The sequence below is a fragment of the Epinephelus lanceolatus genome, chromosome 12 (assembly GCF_041903045.1).
Source record: "Epinephelus lanceolatus isolate andai-2023 chromosome 12, ASM4190304v1, whole genome shotgun sequence".
Taxonomy (NCBI): domain Eukaryota; kingdom Metazoa; phylum Chordata; class Actinopteri; order Perciformes; family Serranidae; genus Epinephelus; species Epinephelus lanceolatus.
In genome coordinates, this window is record NC_135745.1 from 9,719,244 (window position 1) to 9,742,023 (window position 22,780).

Below are 22,780 nucleotides of genomic sequence, written 5' to 3' on the forward strand. Positions count from 1 at the left end.
TGTTTTTTACTGGCCTTAATCATCTGGTCTGTTCGTTTTGGGGAGGAAGAAACCTCTGCAGATTATTTGGCTTCTGGTAAAATCCTCCTGAGTGATGAACACTCAGGAGGAATTCTAACCAGGAGAACTTTCTGCTGGTTGTAATCTGTAATCCTCGCTGCTAGATGCCTCTAGGTAGTGTGGAGCATGCTGTTTTTGACAGAGTCTGCAGTTCAGTGTGCCAAGATGCCACCAAAACATAAGAAAGCATGACTACTCTACACCCCTGTGGCATCTGGTGACATTTTACACAAGTTAATGCTTCAATTCACATGATGGGTATCAAATGATATATTGGTATTACTTTGAGGCTACTGGTATTGAAACCAGTGATTTTTTTAATGATACCGAGCCCTAGTGTCATATTATATGTCAGCTCAATATGTCTGTCACATGGAAAAGCATTGCATATTGCAACGACTGACACTGCCACATGGCAACTGTACCATGCCTCAGAGCATCAGCACTTTGGATATTTTTGTAAGCATCCGACAAAGAAAAGCTTTATTTGGTAGCTATCAATATTTGCACACATTAATTGTCCTCAAACTAGAAGCCTAAAAGGCTTGACTCTTTGTTTTCATAATGAGGTGAACATCGATCACTGCTAATCACTGGGTCCACACAGGCCTACAGCTTTGTGTTAATGAGCCTTGGCCAAAGTGTGGAATCATGTTTACTCAGTTTGGGTCCTTTAATGACATCGTCATTAAAATCAGGAAACAGTGTAGCTAAGCAGTATACTGTAGGTCACATCAAGGTCAACCACAGGAAAAAAAAGCTGTCTCCTCTGCTACTGTACTGTTATGTGTTAACTTATTCAGCTTATCCACACTGAGTTTCAGTCTGGTGTTTATGGATGAAAATATTATTTACCTGCAATTATTACACAGATTGAGCCTTCAAAGCTTTTACTGAGAAATGGCATGTACTGCTGTTCCCCCTTATAATCTGTATTTCCTATACTCTTACTAATAGTCGTTCTCCACCTCTTTGCTTTGCCTAAACTGGGTAAGCATTATGAATGGATTGCATCCAGACTGCGGAGAGTTCCCATCACAGTGTGAGCCTGACAACTTCCATATCTTCTTCTGAAGAGCTGACACCAACGTGAGCTATCCAGACCTGTCACTTACGATGAAGTGTGCTGCTGTGACTGGATGAAAAAGTTGCATTGTAATGACAAGTGGAACCACAGCTACTGATGACATGCAGATTTTAAAAGGGAATAAAGAATGTGAAGAAAGTGCAGCGCTCTGTGAGTCAGAGTGAGAATATATCACCATGTTGGCATTTCTCTATAAGTTTCTTTGAGGTTAGAAAAGTATATCAGTAATAACTCCTTTCAGTTGTAGTGCATTTAAACTAATTAATCAATAGATCATAAATCAGTTTCTAGTTCAAGCCAGGATCAATAACGAGATCAAAGCTGAGACACATAAAGATTTGCCTGCTGTAGGTGAGCTACATGCTCACTGTAAAAACAGTTTCTCCTAAAATGATTGTCTTTGACATCTTCATGTTGTTGCTTTATAAAGCAATAGTGACGCAAATTATATTCTGAGCCTTCCAGGAAAAGCCTGCCACAGAAAACTTGGATCATTTTTCCTCTAGTGGCCATAGTAATTATGATGGGAACAAAAGAGGAAGTCAGGTGATGTAGTACAAAGTCAAAGTCCATGTACAGAGGAGGTTGGGGTGATGGATGGGTCAAACAAGTATAGGATTTTCACCCAGAAGACCACTGTTCATGTCCTGTGTAAACAAAGGTCAACGTTGAGTTATATTATGTTCTTAAGTTAACTTACTAAACGTACTTATGGTACCATATTTATGTTATGTACATGATGATCTTGCGTTACATGGCTCTGTGGTTACATACTAATTTTTAATTATTACATACATAAGTTACGTAACAAACATACTTATTTTAACCCAAACCACAATGTTTTCCTAAACCTAACCAAACTGTGACCGCTTCACAACATTAATTAGTGCCTGTCTGTGGTACTCTCCAACGGTCACATATGTTATTAGCAAATGACCTACTCTGTATTTCGATACGAGTACATGTTGAAATCCTTGTCATCCATATGTTTACTCACACAGCATATGGCCCCTTCAATTGCAGAAATGATTTGATACAATTATTAACAAAGATATTTCAGATATACATCATTAAAAAGTGACAGTGGAACCAACCACTGCAAAATTTCTGTGTGCTGCTTGGTAGGCAGGTGAAGTAAGCAGAGACAAAAATGGACTAAATTGAATTTTTGGAGAAACTCTGGGTCTAGGGCACTGCTGGGGCCAGCACAAGCCTGTCTGTTGCTTAAAATTGCAGTTGCAACAACAGATTTTTTTTTGGTTTGCTACACTACATGCATTATGATCCTTTATTTTTATGCAGTCATATTCATGCATTTATTTGCTTTCCTGCACTGTTTGGCTGTATGTTGTACTCTGATTTTTTTTTTCCACCTTTTAGTTTCTCCTTCTGATCAGCCTCTTCTCCTTGAATACTTATAAAGGCAAAGACATCTTTAAGTGGTCCATCAAGTGCAATCCATCATTCTTTTATAACCATGTTAGCTGCGTGGGTCTAGGGATGCTAATGTCAGTCATTTCACCACTTTGGTCCGGACTGAAATATCCCAAAATTTACTACATAGATTTTATATAGAAATAAGAAATATAAGAAATTTTATATAGTTCATGGTCCCCAGAGGATGAGACCTTCTGATTATGGCTATACTCTGGATTTTACTGCAGCAGCACCACCAGGTAGATATTTGAGATTCCTTGAGCTTGCATTTAGTATCACCTCATGGTCAGTGGAACAGTGGAAACAAAAGCAGAATTTGTAAAAATAGCTAGATGATACATTATTTTCCATTGAGTTCCTGTATTGGAAAAGGTAGATACATATTCACTGGAGGAGACATGCACTTGCAATGCAAATGAATACATACAAGCAAATACACACACTGCTCTGCTAAATGCTGCATCTTATCTGCAGAGGAAGAGCTAATATCTGCTCTTTTAAAGCAGCTTTAGTCCCTTCAAATAATCATTTTCAGTTCTGAACAGGGAAAATACAAAACAGAGAGAGCAAAAATTAAACCAAAAAGAGGGAGAGAGACTTAAGAGCACAGGGCAGCAACCCTGTTTGTGAGTCTTTGTGCCATCAAGCAAACTGTAGTAGAGCGAGAGAGACAGACAGAGTGAGAAACTTGTTTGTGTGTGTAGCTGAATCTGTAGCTAGCAAGGCAGGCAGCTTGACTTCCCACTGTGATCCTGATTCAAAATGCTCACCAGAGAGAGAGGGAGAGGCAGAGAGGGTAGGTGACACAGAGAAAGAGTGAAAAAGTGGAGACAGAGAAAGGCAAAGAGGACAGGAGAGAGACAGGAAGAGAAGGGGAGACCAATTACGAAAACCCAACCACAGAGGGATAAAAGAACGAGTGAGAGAGGCTGGGAAACAGAGAGAGAGAGAGAGAGAGAGAGAGAGAGAGAGAGGAAGAGAGAGAGAGAGAGAGATTTATTTCCTCTGGGTCTTAGAGAGAGAGAGAGAGAGAGAGAGAGAGAGAGAGAGGAGAGCACGGTCTGTCTGCGTCCGGTCGGTCGTTCAGCTGATTAATTTGTGACAGGAGGGATTTCTGTGCTCCGTGCCTTGAATTGCTGCTCTAATTTATATGGTAATCTTCTTTAAGACTCTACCAGCATACAAAAAACCTTTATTTCCATCTCTGCTAAGCCTAAACCCTTTTCTATACTCAATACACACATATAAATATACATACATGTGCAAGGCACGTGTGGGTTATACTCCACACCAAACATGATTGTATGTGGGAAATGCTCGGACAGCTCTCAATTTCACTTTCCTGATGATGTTTCCCTGTGCTCGGTTTGGGTTGTATTAGTATTCATGACTGTCTCTTATTACAAAGAATAATGCTTAAAATGTTTGTCCCTCACCAGAATCTCATGTCACCCTGATTTGAAGTACTGCTGTAATTAATTAGCAGAGTGGATAAAGGCTCAAGGGCAGGCTTTGTGGGACACAGGGACAATTCGGTTTAGGAGACTTTGCAAGGATGGGACATAAGTATGGATGTAACAGCTAAGTTGGACACTTGGTGGGCTAACATTGCATTTCCACTTCATGGTATGGCATGACTTTACTCAACTCAGCTCTCTCCTCTTTGGTTTTCTATTGGCAAAAGTTTTGGATAATACTTGGTACTTATTTTGGAATCACCTCAGTCAAGGTTCCAAGTGAACTGAAACTATGCTAGAAGGTGAAGTTAAAATGCTGCAGACCACTGATTGACCAGAGAGAATTGTCACTTACATTACATGGGCCATCCTGCACAATCCCACCATTCTGAAAAGCCAAGCTACTATCGTTAGCGACCACATAATGTTAATGTCATTGACAAAAACTATGACGAAAAATGATAGTGACCTTTCATTCACAACTAAGTCGGGACGTCGATGAGCTAACAGATATCTTCAATTAGAAAAACTACAACGAAATGCTTGTTTTGTTTACAGATGTGACGGGTCTAAAATGGTAGTGTTGAACTATCACACATTGAAAATGCAAGATATTTCACCCAATTGTGTGTCTTGTCCAGGGTTCAGTAACCTTCATCATCAAACCTGCCTGAAGCTGCAAAACATATTTGCCTTTTAATAAAGGTAACACAGCCTATTAAGTCTACACCAGCCTATCAACATTACAAATTTGGAGTCCATAGCTAGGCTGGATAGGGAGACTCAAAACTAGCCACTACTATTGATGTCTGACACAAATATTAGTTTGAGTTTTAAATTCTGTGTATAGGCTACACATTTTTACAGTTGGAGAGTGCAGCAATCACTTTAGGACTACACAGTGATGAATGAAAACAAATCTGTCAAATTCTAAGCAATGTCATTGTTTGAATCAGCTGTGGTCAGGTGTGCAGATTCCCAGAAATCCAGCCATACAGGTGATAATGTCTCTAACCAACACCAAATTCATGACAACAACACAATGACTTCAATGCAATTCTTCAAAAAGGGTTTAGTCAGAAAAAATGGACAGCCTGTGGCTACAAATTAGGTGGGAGAGAATAGGACCCAACCAGAAAAGACACTTAAAGCTACACCACCTTGTTATTTTTGCCATGGTAATTTATCTAACTGCAATGTTCATGAAAAGTCTTAATGTTAACTCAGCATAAACTTTTGCTAACCTTAATTCAATGTTACTGGGCAGTCATAGCCCAGCAGCATCGCATCAATAGGAGAGTCTAGGCAAAAGATATACCACTAAGGTAGGAAATCTGGATATTACACAAGTAAAAGTGTTGAGAGTAAAATGTTGCTTAACAAATTTCAACCCTCGACGCAATCTGTCATCTTGATTCCAATTTCCAGTACCAGTATTAGTTTAAGGAGAGAAAACATTTTGACAACAAATCAATCAATTCAATCAATCAATTTTATTTATAAAGCCCAATATTACAAATAACAATTTGCCTCAGAGGACTTTTCCCTCACAGCGGATGAGGAGACCCCCCCCCAAAAAAAGTAATGACTAAAAGTTTATTAAAATGCAATGACTTTCATCCACTAAAACCAGACCTAAACATTTTAAATTTGTCATCGACTAAAACTATGAAGAAAATTATGAAGGCTAAAATGACCGATGTGTGACTAAGACTAAAATGCATTTTCATCAAAAGACTAAGACTAAATCTAAAATAGCAGCCAAAATGAACTCTGCAACCAAAATTGTTTTATTCATTAAACCCAGATTTTAAAAAATGGCTGCTCCCAAAATTTTGCTGTAAACTGTGAAAATGTATAATTGTTGAAGAACAGACACTCCTCTGGTTCCCTATGAAAATGTTCAGTGAGTGTCACATTGAAGATGATATCACAGCAGCTTCACACAGTGTCACTATGGCGACTACCTGAGAATCCTGCCTCCACTGAAGGGGTACTAATGGCAGTGGAAAATGAAACAGAGTAGAGCATCATGTACCAAATGTGAGTCGAGTCAAGTTGAGCCGAAACATGCAGTGGAAATGAGGCATAAGCCTGCGTTCCATCCCATCATGTGGGATGGAAGGTAATTACAGGAAAGATTCCCATGTTTACAAGTTGCAGGTGTTCACATCATTGAACCAGTCAAGACTGTTGTATGATTGCAGAGTTGGTTGTGTGAGGACGAAAAATTCAGTGAACTGGAAATGCAGCACTAAATCCATTAAATTTGGCTTTAATTATCTTAAATGATGGACTGACAAGATAATCTCTAATGATCTGTGGCTCTGCACTGAAAGCTAAAGAACTGGATAGAAAAATAGCACTCACTTGGTAGACATCTTTGTTTGGTTGTCTGTATCACACAGTCTTCATTTCACTGATTGCTTAGTTGTCGTAGAAAAGAATCGTTAACATGCACTCTCAGTACATGTTATCATTTCATTTCATTTCACTTTTATGACTTAATATGAGAAGCAGCTCAGCTACTGAGCTTGCATGTCAACAGACTCATCTCAATGACCTCCAAACTCCTTACACTGTATGATTTTATCTACCAACTGTCAGCACTAACTGGCCCAGAATGGAACAGACTTTGTCCAACTTGGTCTGATAAGTCCTGATGCTAAATCATATTTATAATTGGTAGATGCTTCAGGCTTCACTTTCTTAACATCAACCTCAAACACACTGGTTAAAACTGTTCTAGAAAGCAGAAATAACTAAAATCTTGCTTTATGTCATGTCTTGAAATATCATGCTCCTGACAGGCCTACAGCAGAGATGTTTCCATGAGCGTGGGTGCTGGTTAGAGAAATCCATTTTTCTCATTTGGATGTAGATCAGTTTGAAAATGGAGTTGTATTCCTCTTATAGCTCCGTCGCCTCCCCATGCACCTCCAGAAGTAAAAGTCCTTTTACCATGGCCATCCGTGTGAATGCCAATTAGAAAGGAATTGCCAGGATATATAAAGTAAAAGCTGTCAGAAACGCTGGTAGAAGCACCGCTGGTAATCCTTTAATCCTTTTGGTGGCAAGTTTACAACCAAGATCTCAGTGGGTTTAGAACCTCAAATTAATCAATCCTGACTTTTTTACATTGTGGATGATATTTGTGTTTACTGACAGGGAATACAAACCTGCTGTGGATACAAGTGCAGTGCAGCCCTTTACACAGAATCTCAGTTTGACAAGTCAACAGTACTTGATGAGTGCTGGGAAGCAGGCAGGTGGTAAACAATTCTCTCCTCTGTGTGTGTGTGTGTGTGTGTGTGTGTGTGTGTTCATCTCTGTATTTGTGCTCGAGTGTAACTGTGGGAGTCCTGTACAGTGTGTTTTGTGTGTTGTATAACAAGATATTCAGTACATGTTCCTCATCTGAGTGTGTGTGGTTGTACCTAACAGGCAACATAGTATCAGTCTATATGTGTGCATCTATGTGACTGCATATGAAGTGGATCATGTCTGTGCATCTGAACATTTTTATGTAAGAATGTAGGTGCACATTAGTGCTCAAGGTTTTCCTGTAATTTTAGATCATTACTTTGAGACTGTTCTCCTCAAAAATAATAACCCAATCTGTGTTTTCACAAGCAGCTCATGACAACAATACACTGTATATCAAGAGGGACAATGTGTCTCCACTTACCCCCACTGTACAAAAATAAAGCCAGAATATTCCTGATATGGCCCCTGCCATCTTGCCCTGGTAATGTAATTTGGAGCCAGAGTTTGCACAGTAGTGATTTCCGCGGTGCTGAGTTCCCACCCAAACACCCGCCCGAACAATCACGAGCAGCACCATTGATAGTGAGCACACCGATTGGCAAACATAGATGTCAATCATGACGTTAAACCCCTTTTTATAGCATCAAATAACTAATAAAAACCAAACACTTGAACATACAGCAGTGTGACAAGAACTGCCTAAAATGACATAAACCATCTTTGAAAAAAAATAATCTGACGTACACTTTGAGTTAGCAGTCTGGCCCATGTCTCCTTGGCTAACATGGCAGGGGTGGAGTTTAAGACCTATATCAACGCCACCGAGATGTTTTGACTCCACTTTTGGGAAGCTGTCATGTAGATCATCTTTCTTATACAGTCTATGATCACGACCCATATTAACATTTATTAGGCAGCGACCTCTAGTGGCCATGGTAATTATGATAGGAGCAAAGGAGGAAGTCAGGTGACATAGCATAAAGAGAAACAAAGTTTGCTAAGGAAGGAGGTAGGGGTGAATGAACTGGTCAAACAAACACATGACTTGCACACAGGAGACCTCACTTCATGTCCCGTGTGAAACCAAAGTTGATGTTTGAGTTATTTTAACTTACATATTTAAGTTAACTGATGTAACACACTTAACTTATGTCAAGTACGTAAAGGAAGTTAACTTACTTATTACCTTATTACCTGCTTGGCGGAGGTCTGTGCTCTCCGAGTGCTCTAGTTTTAACTCAAACCACGATTTTCTCCGAATGTTGCCTAAACCTAAACAAACTGACCATTTCACAAAGGTAACCATGTGTTTTAAAAACTGTAACTGATAATGGTCATATGTACTGTTTTTGTGTTCCTGCCACCAGGTAGGGGCGCTAATTTAGGAAACGCTCATGTGGGACGTATTAGAGTGTAGAAACAAACAACCTAAGTGGTCGTTTGGGATGGAGAATTCATTGCACTTACTAGGAATATTTTAACTGAAACAGGTTTCTCACCATAAATAAAGTTCTATTTCAAACACATAACCGTAAAGTGAATGTTTCCTGTGGAATGCACTTATAAACTCAGCACGACTAAAAAAGTCTAACCAAAATAAATGTCTTTTTTTTCTGTATGATTATCATAAAATGATATAGTTCTTGCCAAAAAAACGTCCAAGGAAATCATTAAGACATAACAAATATTGCACAAATTTACTGTTTCAAAGCCCCTTCCACACTGCCAGGAATGTTCAGGAAAGTTCTGGTGGGAAAATACTAAATCCTTTGTTTATTCAGTTATTTTGTCATCTTAAAAGTAGTCTAATTTAAATATGTTGACTCTGAAAATACTGGAATCTGCCTAAAAGATTTCTGAAAAGATTCAAACTGTAGACTGTAGTCCTCAATGTAGCCCTGGCCATATGGGAGTGTATGTGAGTTTTCATTTATAGACTTTGCACTTGGCTTCATTCACTCTTGTTATAAAATGTAGTTTCTCAAGCAGCTGAACATTAAGCTGCCATTTTAGCATGAGAAGTAATCGCAAGAAACTTCTGCACCTGAAAAGGTGACTTCAAGGTCGTCCTTTCAGTATTATCTGCTGCATAGTAGTGTAAATGAGGTTTGGAAAAAGGTGTCTTTGTCTTAATGCATATGAAAATCTTCAGTATGTGAACACACAGTTGCACACAGACACATGAGCAAACGCAAGCCAGAAAAATTCCTGGTATTTTACCAAGCGGAAAAGGCAGTAGATTAGCGAAAGAAGAACAAAGTATTTTTTAACTGTTTTTACCTGTGAGCAGCTCTCGGATCTCCACATCTGTGGTCTTCCGGAGCAGTCGCACCAGAGCTGGTATGCCTCCACAGTTCTTCAGGGCAATCTTGTTGTCATCATTGGCTTTGCCGTACACCAGGTTTCTCAGGGCTCCACAGGCGCTGCGGTGCACGTCGGTCATCCGGTGGTCCAACAAGTCCACCAGCAGCTGGATGCCACCCTGCCGCCGGATCTGAGGACAGAGGAGGGAGGGAGGGAGGGAGGGAGGAAAGCTGTGGTAAATACACAAATAACAGAATGTTTTCATGCATTTGTGCCAATTCCCCCCTTAATATAACAATAAATGTTGGTGTCTAAACAATATCACATGACATTAGGGCTTGTTCATGTCAACTTGAGAAAATAATTCTCCACTTTTGATGCTGTTGTTGGAGAAAATGTTATGTAAATATTGTTTTCTAGTTTTACAACACTTGTAAATAAACAGTGGCTACTCTGGCACTGATGCATGATTTATTAAAATGCCAGCCACTGCACTTTCTGTCCCATCACCCCTCTAAGTGTCTGCAGCCGTCCCTGCTTTCCTCCGTCTAGACAAAGAGAAAATGTAGGGCAGACTGCCTGCTTTCTATAAAAACAAGACACAGTTCAGAGAAGGAGATTGCACAGAGGAAAAGCAGTTGTGCTTGTACATTGTGTCTCTTGTGCTCCAGATAAAGATGCCTATTACAGATGATTCACTTTGGGGTGAAAATATCTAATCGGATATTTATTATTTAGAAACTAGATGTTAGATCCTCACGTAGTAGATCTCATAATGTTGAAAAAAATAATGCTGCAATTACAATTATATCAAAACACAGAAACAACACAGTCTCACTCCCAACTCGTCAAATTCTGACACTTGGTCAGTGGCCCTAAATGTCAAACTAATGCTCTAGGTACCCCTCCAGTGTCAGTTTTGGACCATCAGAGACGGCATCTTGATTTCCACGTTACATGCACTGTGTGTTTTCAAAATAAACTTATGTTTTCACAGGAGATGTAGTGTACAGTCTCTTTTCAAAAGAAAACTAAAAATGTTGGTGAAAACATGCCTTAGGTTTAGGCAACAAAAGCATGAGGTTAAGTTTAGAAAAAAACAGATTTTGATTAAAATAAGTGCATTAAGTGTGACACATGTCACAAGTATAGTAGCTATACACACTAGCACACTTTGTTGTTGTGAAAATAACTTGATTGACTTTTGGTTTCATATGGGAAATAAACCATGGTCTCCTGGATCAAAGTTCGGGGTTTGTTTGACCTCCTGCCCACCCACAGAAGGTTTTTTTCACTCTTTACTATGGTAACTGCTTGGAGTGTCGGCTCTCATACAGCCGCTTAAACGTGCCTCAGTGCATCAGAGTCTGACGCCGAGGGCCACTGACCAAGCATTGGTATTTGACAAGTTGAGAGTGAGACCAAGTTGCCCAGACATTACAATGAAAAATGTCAAATGAAATGAAAAATATTGATTGCTTTACCTCACTTGACAAGGAAACAATTGAACATGTATTTATGTCAGCAAGGGCTATAAATAATGACTATTTTAATATTGATTATTCTATTGATTAGGTATTATTGTTTTGAATTAACTTTGTAAAATGTTGGAAAGTGCTCATCACAAGGTCCAAGAGATTGTCTTCCCAATTGCTTCTTCTGTCTAGAAAACATAAAAATCCCAAAGGAAACGACTTAATAATGATATAAATTAGAGGAGAACAGAACAGATATGTATTAAAACTATAAATCAATAACCAAAATTATTGTCAGGTAATTGTCTTTCAGTCCTGACTTAGTGACACAGAAGCAGTGATTAACAGAATAAATCATGCAGACAATAATACATCTTTACAGTGCATTGGGTGCTAGGAGACTGAACAGGCAGCAGGCCATATGCATATCCCTCAGCGTCCTGTATTTCACCAACCAGGCATCTCTCTCAAGGGCAAAAAACAATCTGGCCCGTGGGTTGAAGTTTTGGCAGCCCTGCTCTAAATACTACCATACTTCATTCTTCAACACAATTTCAACATCAGTCATCTTCCTCATCCGCCTCTGTCTCTCTCCGTCTCTCTCACTCTATCTTTAATGCCTGTTGGCTGATTGCTGTTTGAAGAACTTTGTTTGCCCTCAAATCCATCGTCTCCATGGGGATTAATAAAGTGGAATTGAGCTGAATTGAGTTGACATTGAAGAGACAGACGGCAGTGGTTTTCTCAGAGACACTGAGTGATGCCGGCTTGAAAGGACAGAAGGACAGACTGCAGGAACAGGGCTGTGCTCAGTGTTGGGTTAAGAGTGTGTAATGAGGAGTTAATGCCACCTAATGTGGAGTTTGGTGGAGCTCAGACAGCTGAATGCGTGGGACAGAGTTTCCCCCTCAACAAAGATGTGTGTCAAAGCTTTCACTCTCAGGTGATGGCACAGAAATGGCACTCCTTACATTCTACAACAAAGTGAGTTAAAATTGGCCATTTTTACAACCTGCCTGTCTAGTATTTGGTCATTCTCAGTGCATGAAGCTAATTATGTGTTAGTTTTCCACATGTGCCTTCTTGATCTTGTCACAGGCTGATCTAATCAAACTAATATAAAGGGTAACTTTGGTATTTTTCAACCTGGACCCTATTTTGCTATGATGTTGTGTCTAAGTGACTAATGGGAACAACAATTTTTAAAATTGGTCCTGTTTTTGACCAAGAGGGCTGCAGCCAGCAGCCTTGATTGCAATGTAACCAGTTGAGGCATGTTCAAACTGTAAATGTGCATCCACTAAAGGTGCATTATTGAAAGGATCCCTGCAGAGATAGACCTTTTTTTCAAAAGAGTAAGATCCTTTTTGCTTACACCACAACAGCCCTGAAATCCCCATCGCCAAACACACCAGACTCCATTTTCATTAACAGTATTTTTATCATTGTAAAACACACCAAATTGTGTTGGTTCATCTTTCCACTTTTCCAACCATCACCAACTCTGGTTTGATTAAAACAAATACACTCAGTTAGATGTGAACATGTGCTGGCTCTGCACACACTAAAATTAATACTTATTAAACTGAACCTGGTGGGTTTGGTGATAGCAATTCTGGTGCTGTTTCTGGTTAAAACAAAAAGGATCTTGGTCAGCAGCCCTCTCACTGAATTTTGCACCAATTTCAAATAATGTTTCCAATATGTGTACTTCATATTACACAACTTTAGCTCTGATCTTCTGCCTGCCAACAGTTTTTGGAGCTCCCTGACAAAAGCTCCAGATCAGAGGCAAATTGGTGTTGGCTCCACACTTGCTATATGGCACTTGAGTGTCAACTGTTCAAAGACGCAAGCCAAGAGGCTTGCTGATGCATTGAAGACACTCCCCAGAAATCTAGCATGCTAAATATCTTGAGCTGCTAGGGACTTTGCTGGCAAGCTACAGCCAATGACAGCACATTGGCAGCACATTGACAGACAAGCTGCACTGTAGCATTTTTCAAGGTGTGTTTGTGTTTGCAAGGAAGACAGAGAAAATGACAGAGAGAGGCGAAGAGAAGGTGGAAGGTGGACTATTGCAGGCAATGACTGTGTAAAGTTATCAACTTTATAACTTACTCAAATCGCTACTTTGTCACATCTGCTATTTTTGAGTTAGCACCCCCAGGTTTTGGTTCAACCCACACTAGGGATGGGCAAACGAATAATTCGATCATCAAAAAAATGAACTATCAATTATCGATTAATTGATAAGCGAATATTTCAAAAGAGAGAAAACAAAGGAGTGCAGTGCAGACTGTCGCCGCAAGAGAGCGCAGCTGCTCCAGTTTTGAGCTTCAACCCCCCAGGTCAAAGAGGAAGAATGGCGCGCATGCCCAGTTCACCCCTGGGTGTTTACAACCGTTACCAGCCAGGGGGTTACATTCTTCAGTTTTCAGCGAAACCTCCATCTTTCAATGGTGTAATGTTTTCAGAGGCCTCAAGGGAAGCCACCGAGGCTTTGAAGAGCGATGAGAGCCTCCGTCTGTTTATAAGTCTCGTAGGCACGGCGGCTCGCCGGGCCTGTAGCATTGTAGGGGAAACACTGCGACTATCGAACAAAATTATTTGTGATTGATCAAAATCCTTAACAATCAGTCATCGATAATCGAAAATTGATGCCGATCCCTAACTCACACATCACATGACATACTCATCTGAGATTTCTCCTGGTGAACAACCCTAGTGTTTAACCCCCCTGTCGCTGGTCAGTCATGCAGTGTGAAAACTACAACACCTTTTTTGGGTTATGTAGTGTGAACAGTATACTGATCTGATTACTTTGAAAGTCGTGCAGTGTGAACTAAGCTTTATTCACTTTGACACAGAAACATGGGAAAACAGGGTCCAGGTTAAAAAATACTCAAGTTATATGCAGTATTTTTCATTTATGCTACATAAAATACATTTTACACATTGCAGGATTTATATTGCCAGATAAATAATGAGAAGGACCTGCCGCAACCCTCTGTCATTATATAATGGCGACCCGGCGGCATAAAGCACTGTGGAAATGTTGTTGTATTATTCCTCCATTGGTCTGTTGTGTGACCATCAAACATATTTTCAGGCGAGCAAACACACTCACCCACTCACTCTTTGTTAAGCACCCTGGTCCCCTGGAATCTTGCCTGTGGTACTCAAAGCACTGAAAAATCCCACTTGAAAAACTCAACAACAGCGCACCTCTCCAGAAACAATGTTTAGCTGAACTTTTAAAACTTCAGCAGAAAAATCAAACAATGCACTATCTGCATTCCTATCTGCTCACTAGAGGAAAGAGTGGGGAGGTATGTTTTTTTGTGTGTGTGATTTTACTAAACTCATTCTTTACTGGAAGTCACCAATAAGAGCCAAAGTATGCCCTTGTGTGTATGTGTCTGTATGTATATATGTCTGTATGTATATATAAGTAACAGTGTATGATAGGGCCAAGCAGAGTTTTGGAAATCAATCCTCTGTGTCTGGAAGTCCTCTCTCTTGGTATTGTTTCTCCCCAGTGATCAGTACCTCAGATTTGATCTTGTTGTCTCCAAAGCAGAGGTGCTGGAGGTAAGCAGCAGCGTTGGACTGGACTGATGGGAACTGATGCTGCAACATTTGGATCACTTCCGGCAGCTCTGGATCCCTCCAGCCAAACTCCCTACAGAGACAAACACACAGAGAAAAACAGTATGTTTTCATGTGTGCAGAGAAAGAGCTGTGTGTATGTGACTGTGTAGCTAAACCAGTTACTAGACAACTTGTTTCCCTACCATAATCATGATTTAAAATGCACGCCACAGAAAAAGAAAGAGAGAGACAGAAATTGAGGTTAATGAAGATGAATAAAAATAAAGAGCGAAAAAAAGACACAATCAACATTTATGCTGAGTTTGAATGAATTAAAATCACGGTTCATTTGGGATGACAGCTGTGATCTAGACCCCATTCAACTCCTTTCTAAGTTTGACTGTGAGCAAGGTCTTATCACCCAACATCACAGTCCAACCTCAGTAATGCTCTTACCAAGGTTCTAAAACCTCATGAAAAGCCTTTCCTGGAATGGGGTCTGTTATAGAAAGCCAAAATGAAAACTGAACTCCCAGGTTCTGCTCGAGAAGTAGAAACCTCATTCAAAGTCCCACCGGCATTTGTAACTATTCTAATAACCAAATATACAGCCTTGGGAGAGAGCTTTTCTCAACAAGTGTTGTGTGACTTGTTTCATGTGTGTAGATAAGGATGATGGGTTTTTGAGAAAAAGATAATATCAAAGTTTCTGTTTCTAGTGGCCTTTAACAAACCATTTCCCATAAGCCCTAAGCCTTCTCTGGCTCATTGTCATGGCTCAACAAAAGAGGCAAGTCCATGAGCGAGTTGGGAGGTCGGGTTTTTACTTTCTATTCCACTATTCTGGTGTACATTGTAGTTGGTGGTATCATAGTACATAGTACTCGCTTGAGAGAGTATTTCAATAATAGTTCAAGTACAGCTCTGCCCGTGGGTACTGTTTGCATACTGCTTTAAATGTAATGTCTAATTGCTCTTTAATAGATTCTGTTTTTATTCCATTGTTATTTTTGCCTGGACCGCAGTATGCAAGGTCACCCCTATAAACGCTTAAGTCTTTCCGTGAGTGAGTGAGCGGATGATAAAGTTACACCATTGGTCGGAGTGAGGGATGACACAAGTGTTGCTGTTTCCCTGTTGGCCGTTGCTCTGTCAAAATAAATAGGTGCCGACAGAGCTGTTGACTACAGTCCTGCATTACTGTAACCAGTGTAGAAGCATGATAGCATGGTGGAATTAGCATGCTAACTACTAACTGCTAACATGTATTGTTGGGCTGGACCTCATCAAAGGGAACCAGTGCTGTAGGCTGTAACAGCATAAGTCCATGACTGACTGCCTCCGCTTCTTGTTTCAAATCAAAATTCATTGCTACAAATTAAATGTCCTCTAGCATTTCATACACAATCCAGCCATATACTAGGTTTTGACCTTGTCTTGTTATTGTATACATACCGTAGCTGTTTTTCCCTTAAGTCACATTGTGCTACAATGTTGGCAGACTACATTGATGCATGCTGTAAGCAGTAGCTGAAACGCACAAACCAAAATGTCCCTGAGTATGTAGCATTCCTCTTTGCCACTATATTTATCACTTACAAATATTTATAACATTTCTGGTGGTATCCAGCTAGAACATCGTCAATCCCACAGCTTAATGACCTAACTAAAATTAATTACTGCCATGCTACCTGCAGACCCCATGGCCACGGTCAAAAAACGGCATGCTCCCCTTGGTATGCAAAACATGTCGCTGCAATTACCTTTCCTGTATAAATGCCTTCTGATTAAAGGTAAGGTTCCGAAGGCAAACAAATGAATAAATGCTCTTAGAGTGTATACTTCTAATTATTTATTTATCAGTTTATTTATTATCTTTCTTTATGTGTCTGAACTTATTTCTGTCCTTGTGCTGTGGCAACACCCTACTTTCCCCATGAGGATCAGTAAAGGCTTATCCTCTCTTATCTTATCTCAATTTACAATCGTGAACTTTGAGACAGTCCATTCCTCTCCATTATTTTCTAGTAGGAGTTGGCACATATGATTCATGGCTTATGTGCCTGATGCTCAACATATAGGATGGCCTCTCTATGCATTGCAATAGGAAGGTGTTCAACAACAGCAGATATCTTGGGTGAACTGTAAGAGCTTCCTCCTGCTGTGATGAATCCTTTATCTAACTGCCCCAGCTGCTTTGGTTTTAGTGTGTTACCAGGGTCTTCCAGTGCTTTAGCCTAAAGGCATGCTTTAGGGGTAGACACACACACACATACATACACACAAACTAAGCTAACTAACCCTTTACATGTGTGTAAGAGTGTGTATGAAAGAAGAAACTCCGTTGATTAATGTGAGAAAGGTGTGATATGAGAGAATGAAGTCACAGTGAGGGATCAGAGAGAGGGACGAAGGGAGGAGAGGGAGGTGGGGCTTATCGATGTAGATTATCTGTCGCCAGCAGCAACAAAATATCCTGTTTCCTTGACAGCAACGGTTTCTAGGGACCAACTAAAACTGGGGCTAGATATTTTTTTCTTCTTGTTTGGGGCATGGTTTTATTCCCACACGTGATTTACATTATTATTTTACTTTAATTCAGTTTTACTGTGCTCTACTACTTTTGATTCATGCTGTTTCTACTTTTAAATACATACAATTTCATTAGATTTTTCTGACAGTTGTGAAAAGTTTAGGCTGCATATAGAGGCCTTGTTTGCTCTGCTCTAATGTAGAACCCATTTCTCTTTGATGTATCTTATTCTTGATGCAGCAACAGCCCCATGTCCCTGTGGAGATAATTTCAGTTCAGTCTAATCTAACATAAACACATGCGCACACACAAACAATCACAGGTTTGTGCAGATACAAACACACATACACACCACTGAGGGCTGTAGGACAACTCAGTATGCAGCTTAGAGCACACACAGAAGCACAATCCAGCACACTTATATGGTAGTCAAACACACACACAAACACACACATACATACACACTCACTGACTTGCATACACACCAAGCCATCAAAGGCAGTGCAGAAGAGCCAGGATTAGAAAGCTTTTGTCTCTGAGTTTCATAATGGGCCAATGGGATAAACCCAGTGTTTGAAAAATGGGGAAATTGAAGAGAGAAGGAAAGAGAGAATTATTTCAAAGGTTATTTTTTCTCTCTCTTTGAAATCCTCCCTCTCTTAAACAATTTTCTTTTCTTTTTTCTCATGTTTTTTTAACTCTCTTGCCTCAGCGTCCCTCTCTCTGTTTCTGCTTTGCTCTGGGCAGATTCTTACACAAACACACATGAACAGCCACAACATTAACATACATAATGTTGTTATGCTTATACAGTAGCATGCGCCTCAATAAATATCATCAGAGATGACATAACCTTGTTTAGGTCACCCTTTGGGTTAATTGGCTGATAAGACATCTAACGTTATGGCTGAGCGAGCTGTCAGATGTGTGTGTGCGTGTGTGTTTGTGTGTGTGTGTGTGTGTGTGTGTGTGTGTGGGTGGGTGTGTGTGCATGGATTTTTCCTACATTGTAATTAGAGAGTGGAACACCAGCGATAACAATGCCTGTGGACATGAAGCTTCTTTAATAACTGGTAAACCAGATGACTTCACTTATCAGAGATCCAGCTGCTTATGTAATCATCTGGTAAATTAAACGGGTTAAACCGATCAATGAGAAGGCAAACATATAATGGTATCAATTATATCTTCAATCTGTCAAGTTGCAGTTACCGTTTACATCCACATCTGTAAAATCATGGATGCTTCACACACACCTTCCCCATGGCAGCAGAAAAGGTCTCTATAATCAGCACAGTTTCAAAATGGACACCCAAGATCAGTGTCACCAATTTAGTATCTGACCAAATGTTTCCCCTTCTGCTCCTGAGTTATGGCGTTGAAAAATTGCAAGAAAAATGTTTTGGTAGAACATTATGATGTCACACTGAAGTTGATCTTTGATCTAATGGATATGTCATCACTCACACATTTGTGTGCAATTCAAATGTGTGTGAAATATGAATTTCTGAGTTATAGCCTACACATGTTTTGTGAGGTCACACTGACCTTGACCTTTGACCTTCAAACACAAAATTGTTATCAGTTCATTCTTGAGTCCAAGTGGATGTTTGTGTCAAATTCAAAGATATTCAAAGGGGTGGGATACCACATTCACAAGAATGCAACAGACAAGGTCACAGTGACCTCTGACCATCAATTTCTTATCAGTTTATCCTTGACCCAGGTTAGATGTTTGTGCCAAATTTAAAGAAATTTCTTTGAGGTGTTCTTGAGATATTATGTTCACATAAATTAGACAGATGTAAGGTAATGGTGACCTTGACCTTTAACAACCAAATTCTATTCAGTTCATCCTTAAATCCGAATAGATGTTTGTGCCAAATTTTAAAGACTTCCCTCAAGATGTTCTTGGGATATGGCATTCATGAGAATAAGACTGATGAGGTCACAATGATCTTGACCTTTGACCACTAAAATCTAATCAGATCATCGTTAAGTCCAAGTGGTCATTTGTGCCAAAATTGAAGAACTTCCCTTGAAATATCACATTCATGAAAACTGGATGGACAGACAGAAAGACAGCCTGAGAACATAATGTCCCCGGCCATGGCTATCACCAGTGCAAAGTCATAAAAAGGCTAATGGAGACTAGGTGTGAGAGATGTGCAACGAGATTACATCACTTTTTAGGCTAGTGCCGTACTTAAAATCTTTAATTTTATACTTCTCCATACCTAGACTTCAAACATGTCAAGGGAAGACATTGCATTTTTGTGGTTACTTTACAGATGGATGTTTTACATACAAAACATAGAGTGCAGTACTTTTACTCAAGCAAAATTTAGCGTGTATTTGTTAAAAAACTATTCACTACAACGTTGTGTAGTAGCAGGGTTCAAGTAACTGTAGCTTTGGTGGTTTTGTCTTGTATTGTTGGTGGGTGCAGTCTCTATGGGTGTGTCGTATAGGCTCTAAGTAGAATGTGGCTGCAGCTAGACATATCTTGCTGGGGGTCTCTCAATCAAAATAATAAAAAAAGACGAACTTTCATGACATCAAAAAAAAAACAACCCTGGGGTCATGGGAGCTGTTGTCTTCATTATTAAACATCCACCATTGTCGATGAGACCTATCTGAATGACCCAGTGAAATAACTGCCCAATCAGGAAACTTTCTGTTGCTGCCGTTACACCACCAGCCCGCTGTGATAACCAGCTAAGCTGAAGGTTTGTGTCTGGAGCTACAGCCCACTCACAATGTAGTTTCCTGGGTGTGTAGTGAGGCAGAGGGGCCGCTGGTTGTGCTAGTCATCTGGCTCATCTCATTTAGCTTGTCTCATAGCTTGTTTCATTTCTTGTCACTCAAACCGAGAGAGAAGGGCAAGGAGGGGCAGAAAATAGAAAATCAATTTGTATCAATGCTGATATTGTGACTGGCTGCAACAAATAAATCAATATATGGAAAACATGTTGTAACATTATAACGCTACCTTACACATTAGTTTGGTGGCTGGCATGAACCACTTGTCATAGTAGCACACTGTAGTAAATTAGTTTACTTCTGAAATATCACATCAATCTACTAATCTACTGGATTAGTGTGTTGCAAAACAGCATTAATGAAAAAATTAGGCTGTGGCAGAAAAAGTGCTGTATTACTGTCACTGAGAATAACTCAGAAACCGGCTCTGTGACATTGTTTGATTTCTTCCTCACTCTCTGATGGATCGTCTGGTACTTCCTGTGTTTCCTCGGAAATAGAGCAACTGGTAAAGGTGAAATGACATAATCGACATCAAGTTGAGTTCAACTAGCTGACCATGTCATGGTGCAATAAACATATCTCTGGGTACTGAATAATCAGTGATATCCACTCAGCTCATTCTCTTTGTAATTGTTACAGTTTCAGCTACAAGAAGACACATTCAACAGCTGTCAGGAAGCTTCCATATGAGTCCATCAACACTGATGTCTTCTAAACTGTTTATCCATCCTTTTTCTTGAAAGGCCTATCTACTGAAATGGTGAAATGAGGTTGCAGAAGTGCTTTTCAGGTCCATTACTCATCAAAACAGCTCACAGTGATGTTACTGGCACATCAGTGGCCACAGAATAAACACTACTTGAAGGCTAAAGTGGCACTTTTGGCGGCACTCTACAATAATTTTTATAAAAACACTCTTATTTCTCATTTCGTCTTTTCTGCTACCTTTCCGTCTTTTCATTTCTTTTCATTTCTGTCTCACATTTTTCTCAGAGTGCAAGGTCAAAGTGGGTGCGCGCGCACACACACACACACACACACACACACACACCAACAAGAGAATACACAGAAACCAACAAGTGGCACTTTATGCATATAATAGAGTGGACGGTTAACACTTGAATCAATGAAGGGACACAGTCTACTTGCTGCCAGCCTGCAGGCACAGAATATATGACGCACCCACACACACTCACAAAACAAACACACAAGTATGCTTCAGACAGCCCAATCACCAGAAAAAAAATATTCCCATTAAATGTTTTTGCAAACCGCATGTTTCATACATATCATGTCAATGTTTCTGAAGTGACATAATATAAAAGCTGACTTTGGCGTTATGCTACGGTGAGACGATGGCCAGCTGCGGAACACTGTTCAAGACCCACCAACAACACAGACTGTTTATTGGCGACCCTTCGCAGTGTTTCCCAATGATGTTTGCGACACCGAACCTAGGTGTTTTAGCTAGACATTATTGCAATTCCCAGCAGGGTTTGTGGTAAAGAATTTGGGTGTTTTTAGCATGACATTGCTACATTTCCAAGCAGTGTTTGTGGCACAAGAACCTGGGTGATTTTGCCCGACCATCCCTGCTCCTCCAGCAGCTTTTGTGCCAACAAACATGCCAACACAGCCAAAACATTATATTTTCCTAACCATAACCAAGTGGTTTATGTGCCTAACCCTAACCCCACCTTCACCACAGCATTGTTGAAAAACCTCAAGTTTCAGTGCATCTCCTAGAAAATAACATACAAATGTAACGTACCTGTGGTTTGCAGAAAAATACACTGGTAACTCTTTTTCTGCCAACTAGGTTGCTTCAGAACACCAGGACAAGAGAAAACACTATGTGCTCACATTTTGAGATAACAGAAGCCACGAATGGGTGAGAAATAAACACAAACATGAAAAAAGAGCACACACACTCACACACACACACACACACACACACACACACACACACACCATGACAGAACAACGGCCTAGAATAGTTGCGGCTCTGGAGAGAAAGTGGCACATCACAGCGGATCTAACTCATCCTGAGGCCTTGGGCAGTGGTGCTTCAAGGGCTTACACACACACACACACACACACACACACAGAAAGAGAGAGAGAGAGAGAAAACAAATGTACAAATTCACCACAGATCTGATGCATGACTCCAACATGCTGAGATAAACCGAACACAAAGTTGACATGTTGTGCAATATGTTGCTGTTCTGGGATAAAACAAAACTAGATTCCAAAGCAGACTAACGCTCTAAAAGAATTTACCTACAGTCGCAGTGAAACTAAATTAAATGGAGAGACTGTCTGTCTTCTCTCCTCTGTGCATTCTGCCCCAGAAAGCTGTACTATAATGGTTCATTCATTCACTAACTCTTGCCTGGAGCTGTACTACTTTTCACTCAGCATCTCTCTCTCTCTTTCTGTAGTTGTGTGTGTGTGTGTGTGTGTGTTTCTCTCCCTCCAGAGAGAAGGGAACACAGGAGGATATGGTGCTTCCAGTCCCAAACACTGTGCGACAACATCACAGCAGGATGAGCAAATACTACTGAGCCATCTGTGAACTTCAGGCTAAAGTGTTCACTCGGGCAATGTTTGCACTGTTTTAGTGTTGGAGTTACAACAACAGTATGCAACATATTTGGATAGCACTGCTGTTCTGGAAAACAGAGAAATGACTTCTGTGTGTGTAACAGTGATTTTCATGGCCCTCGGAATTAAAAAGTAGTATATTGTAAGATAATTACAGAGGATGTTTAGCTTCATAACTCTTTAAAGTGAGTCCATT

The 22,780-nt window shown here is 40.1% G+C and overlaps 1 protein-coding gene across 10 annotated transcripts in view; it reads right to left on the reverse strand.

Moving 5' to 3' along the window:
* ctnnd2b (catenin (cadherin-associated protein), delta 2b) overlaps nt 1-22,780 on the reverse strand; it is a 218,064-nt gene that overhangs the window by 42,222 nt on the left and 153,062 nt on the right. For all 10 annotated transcript variants that reach the window (XM_033650653.2, XM_033650660.2, XM_078172937.1 and 7 more), the window contains 2 exons: nt 14,640-14,772; nt 9,589-9,802 (listed from right to left, as the gene is read on the reverse strand). In XM_033650653.2, the coding sequence (XP_033506544.2) occupies nt 9,589-9,802; nt 14,640-14,772 (347 nt within the window). The remainder of the gene's footprint in view (nt 1-9,588; nt 9,803-14,639; nt 14,773-22,780) is intronic.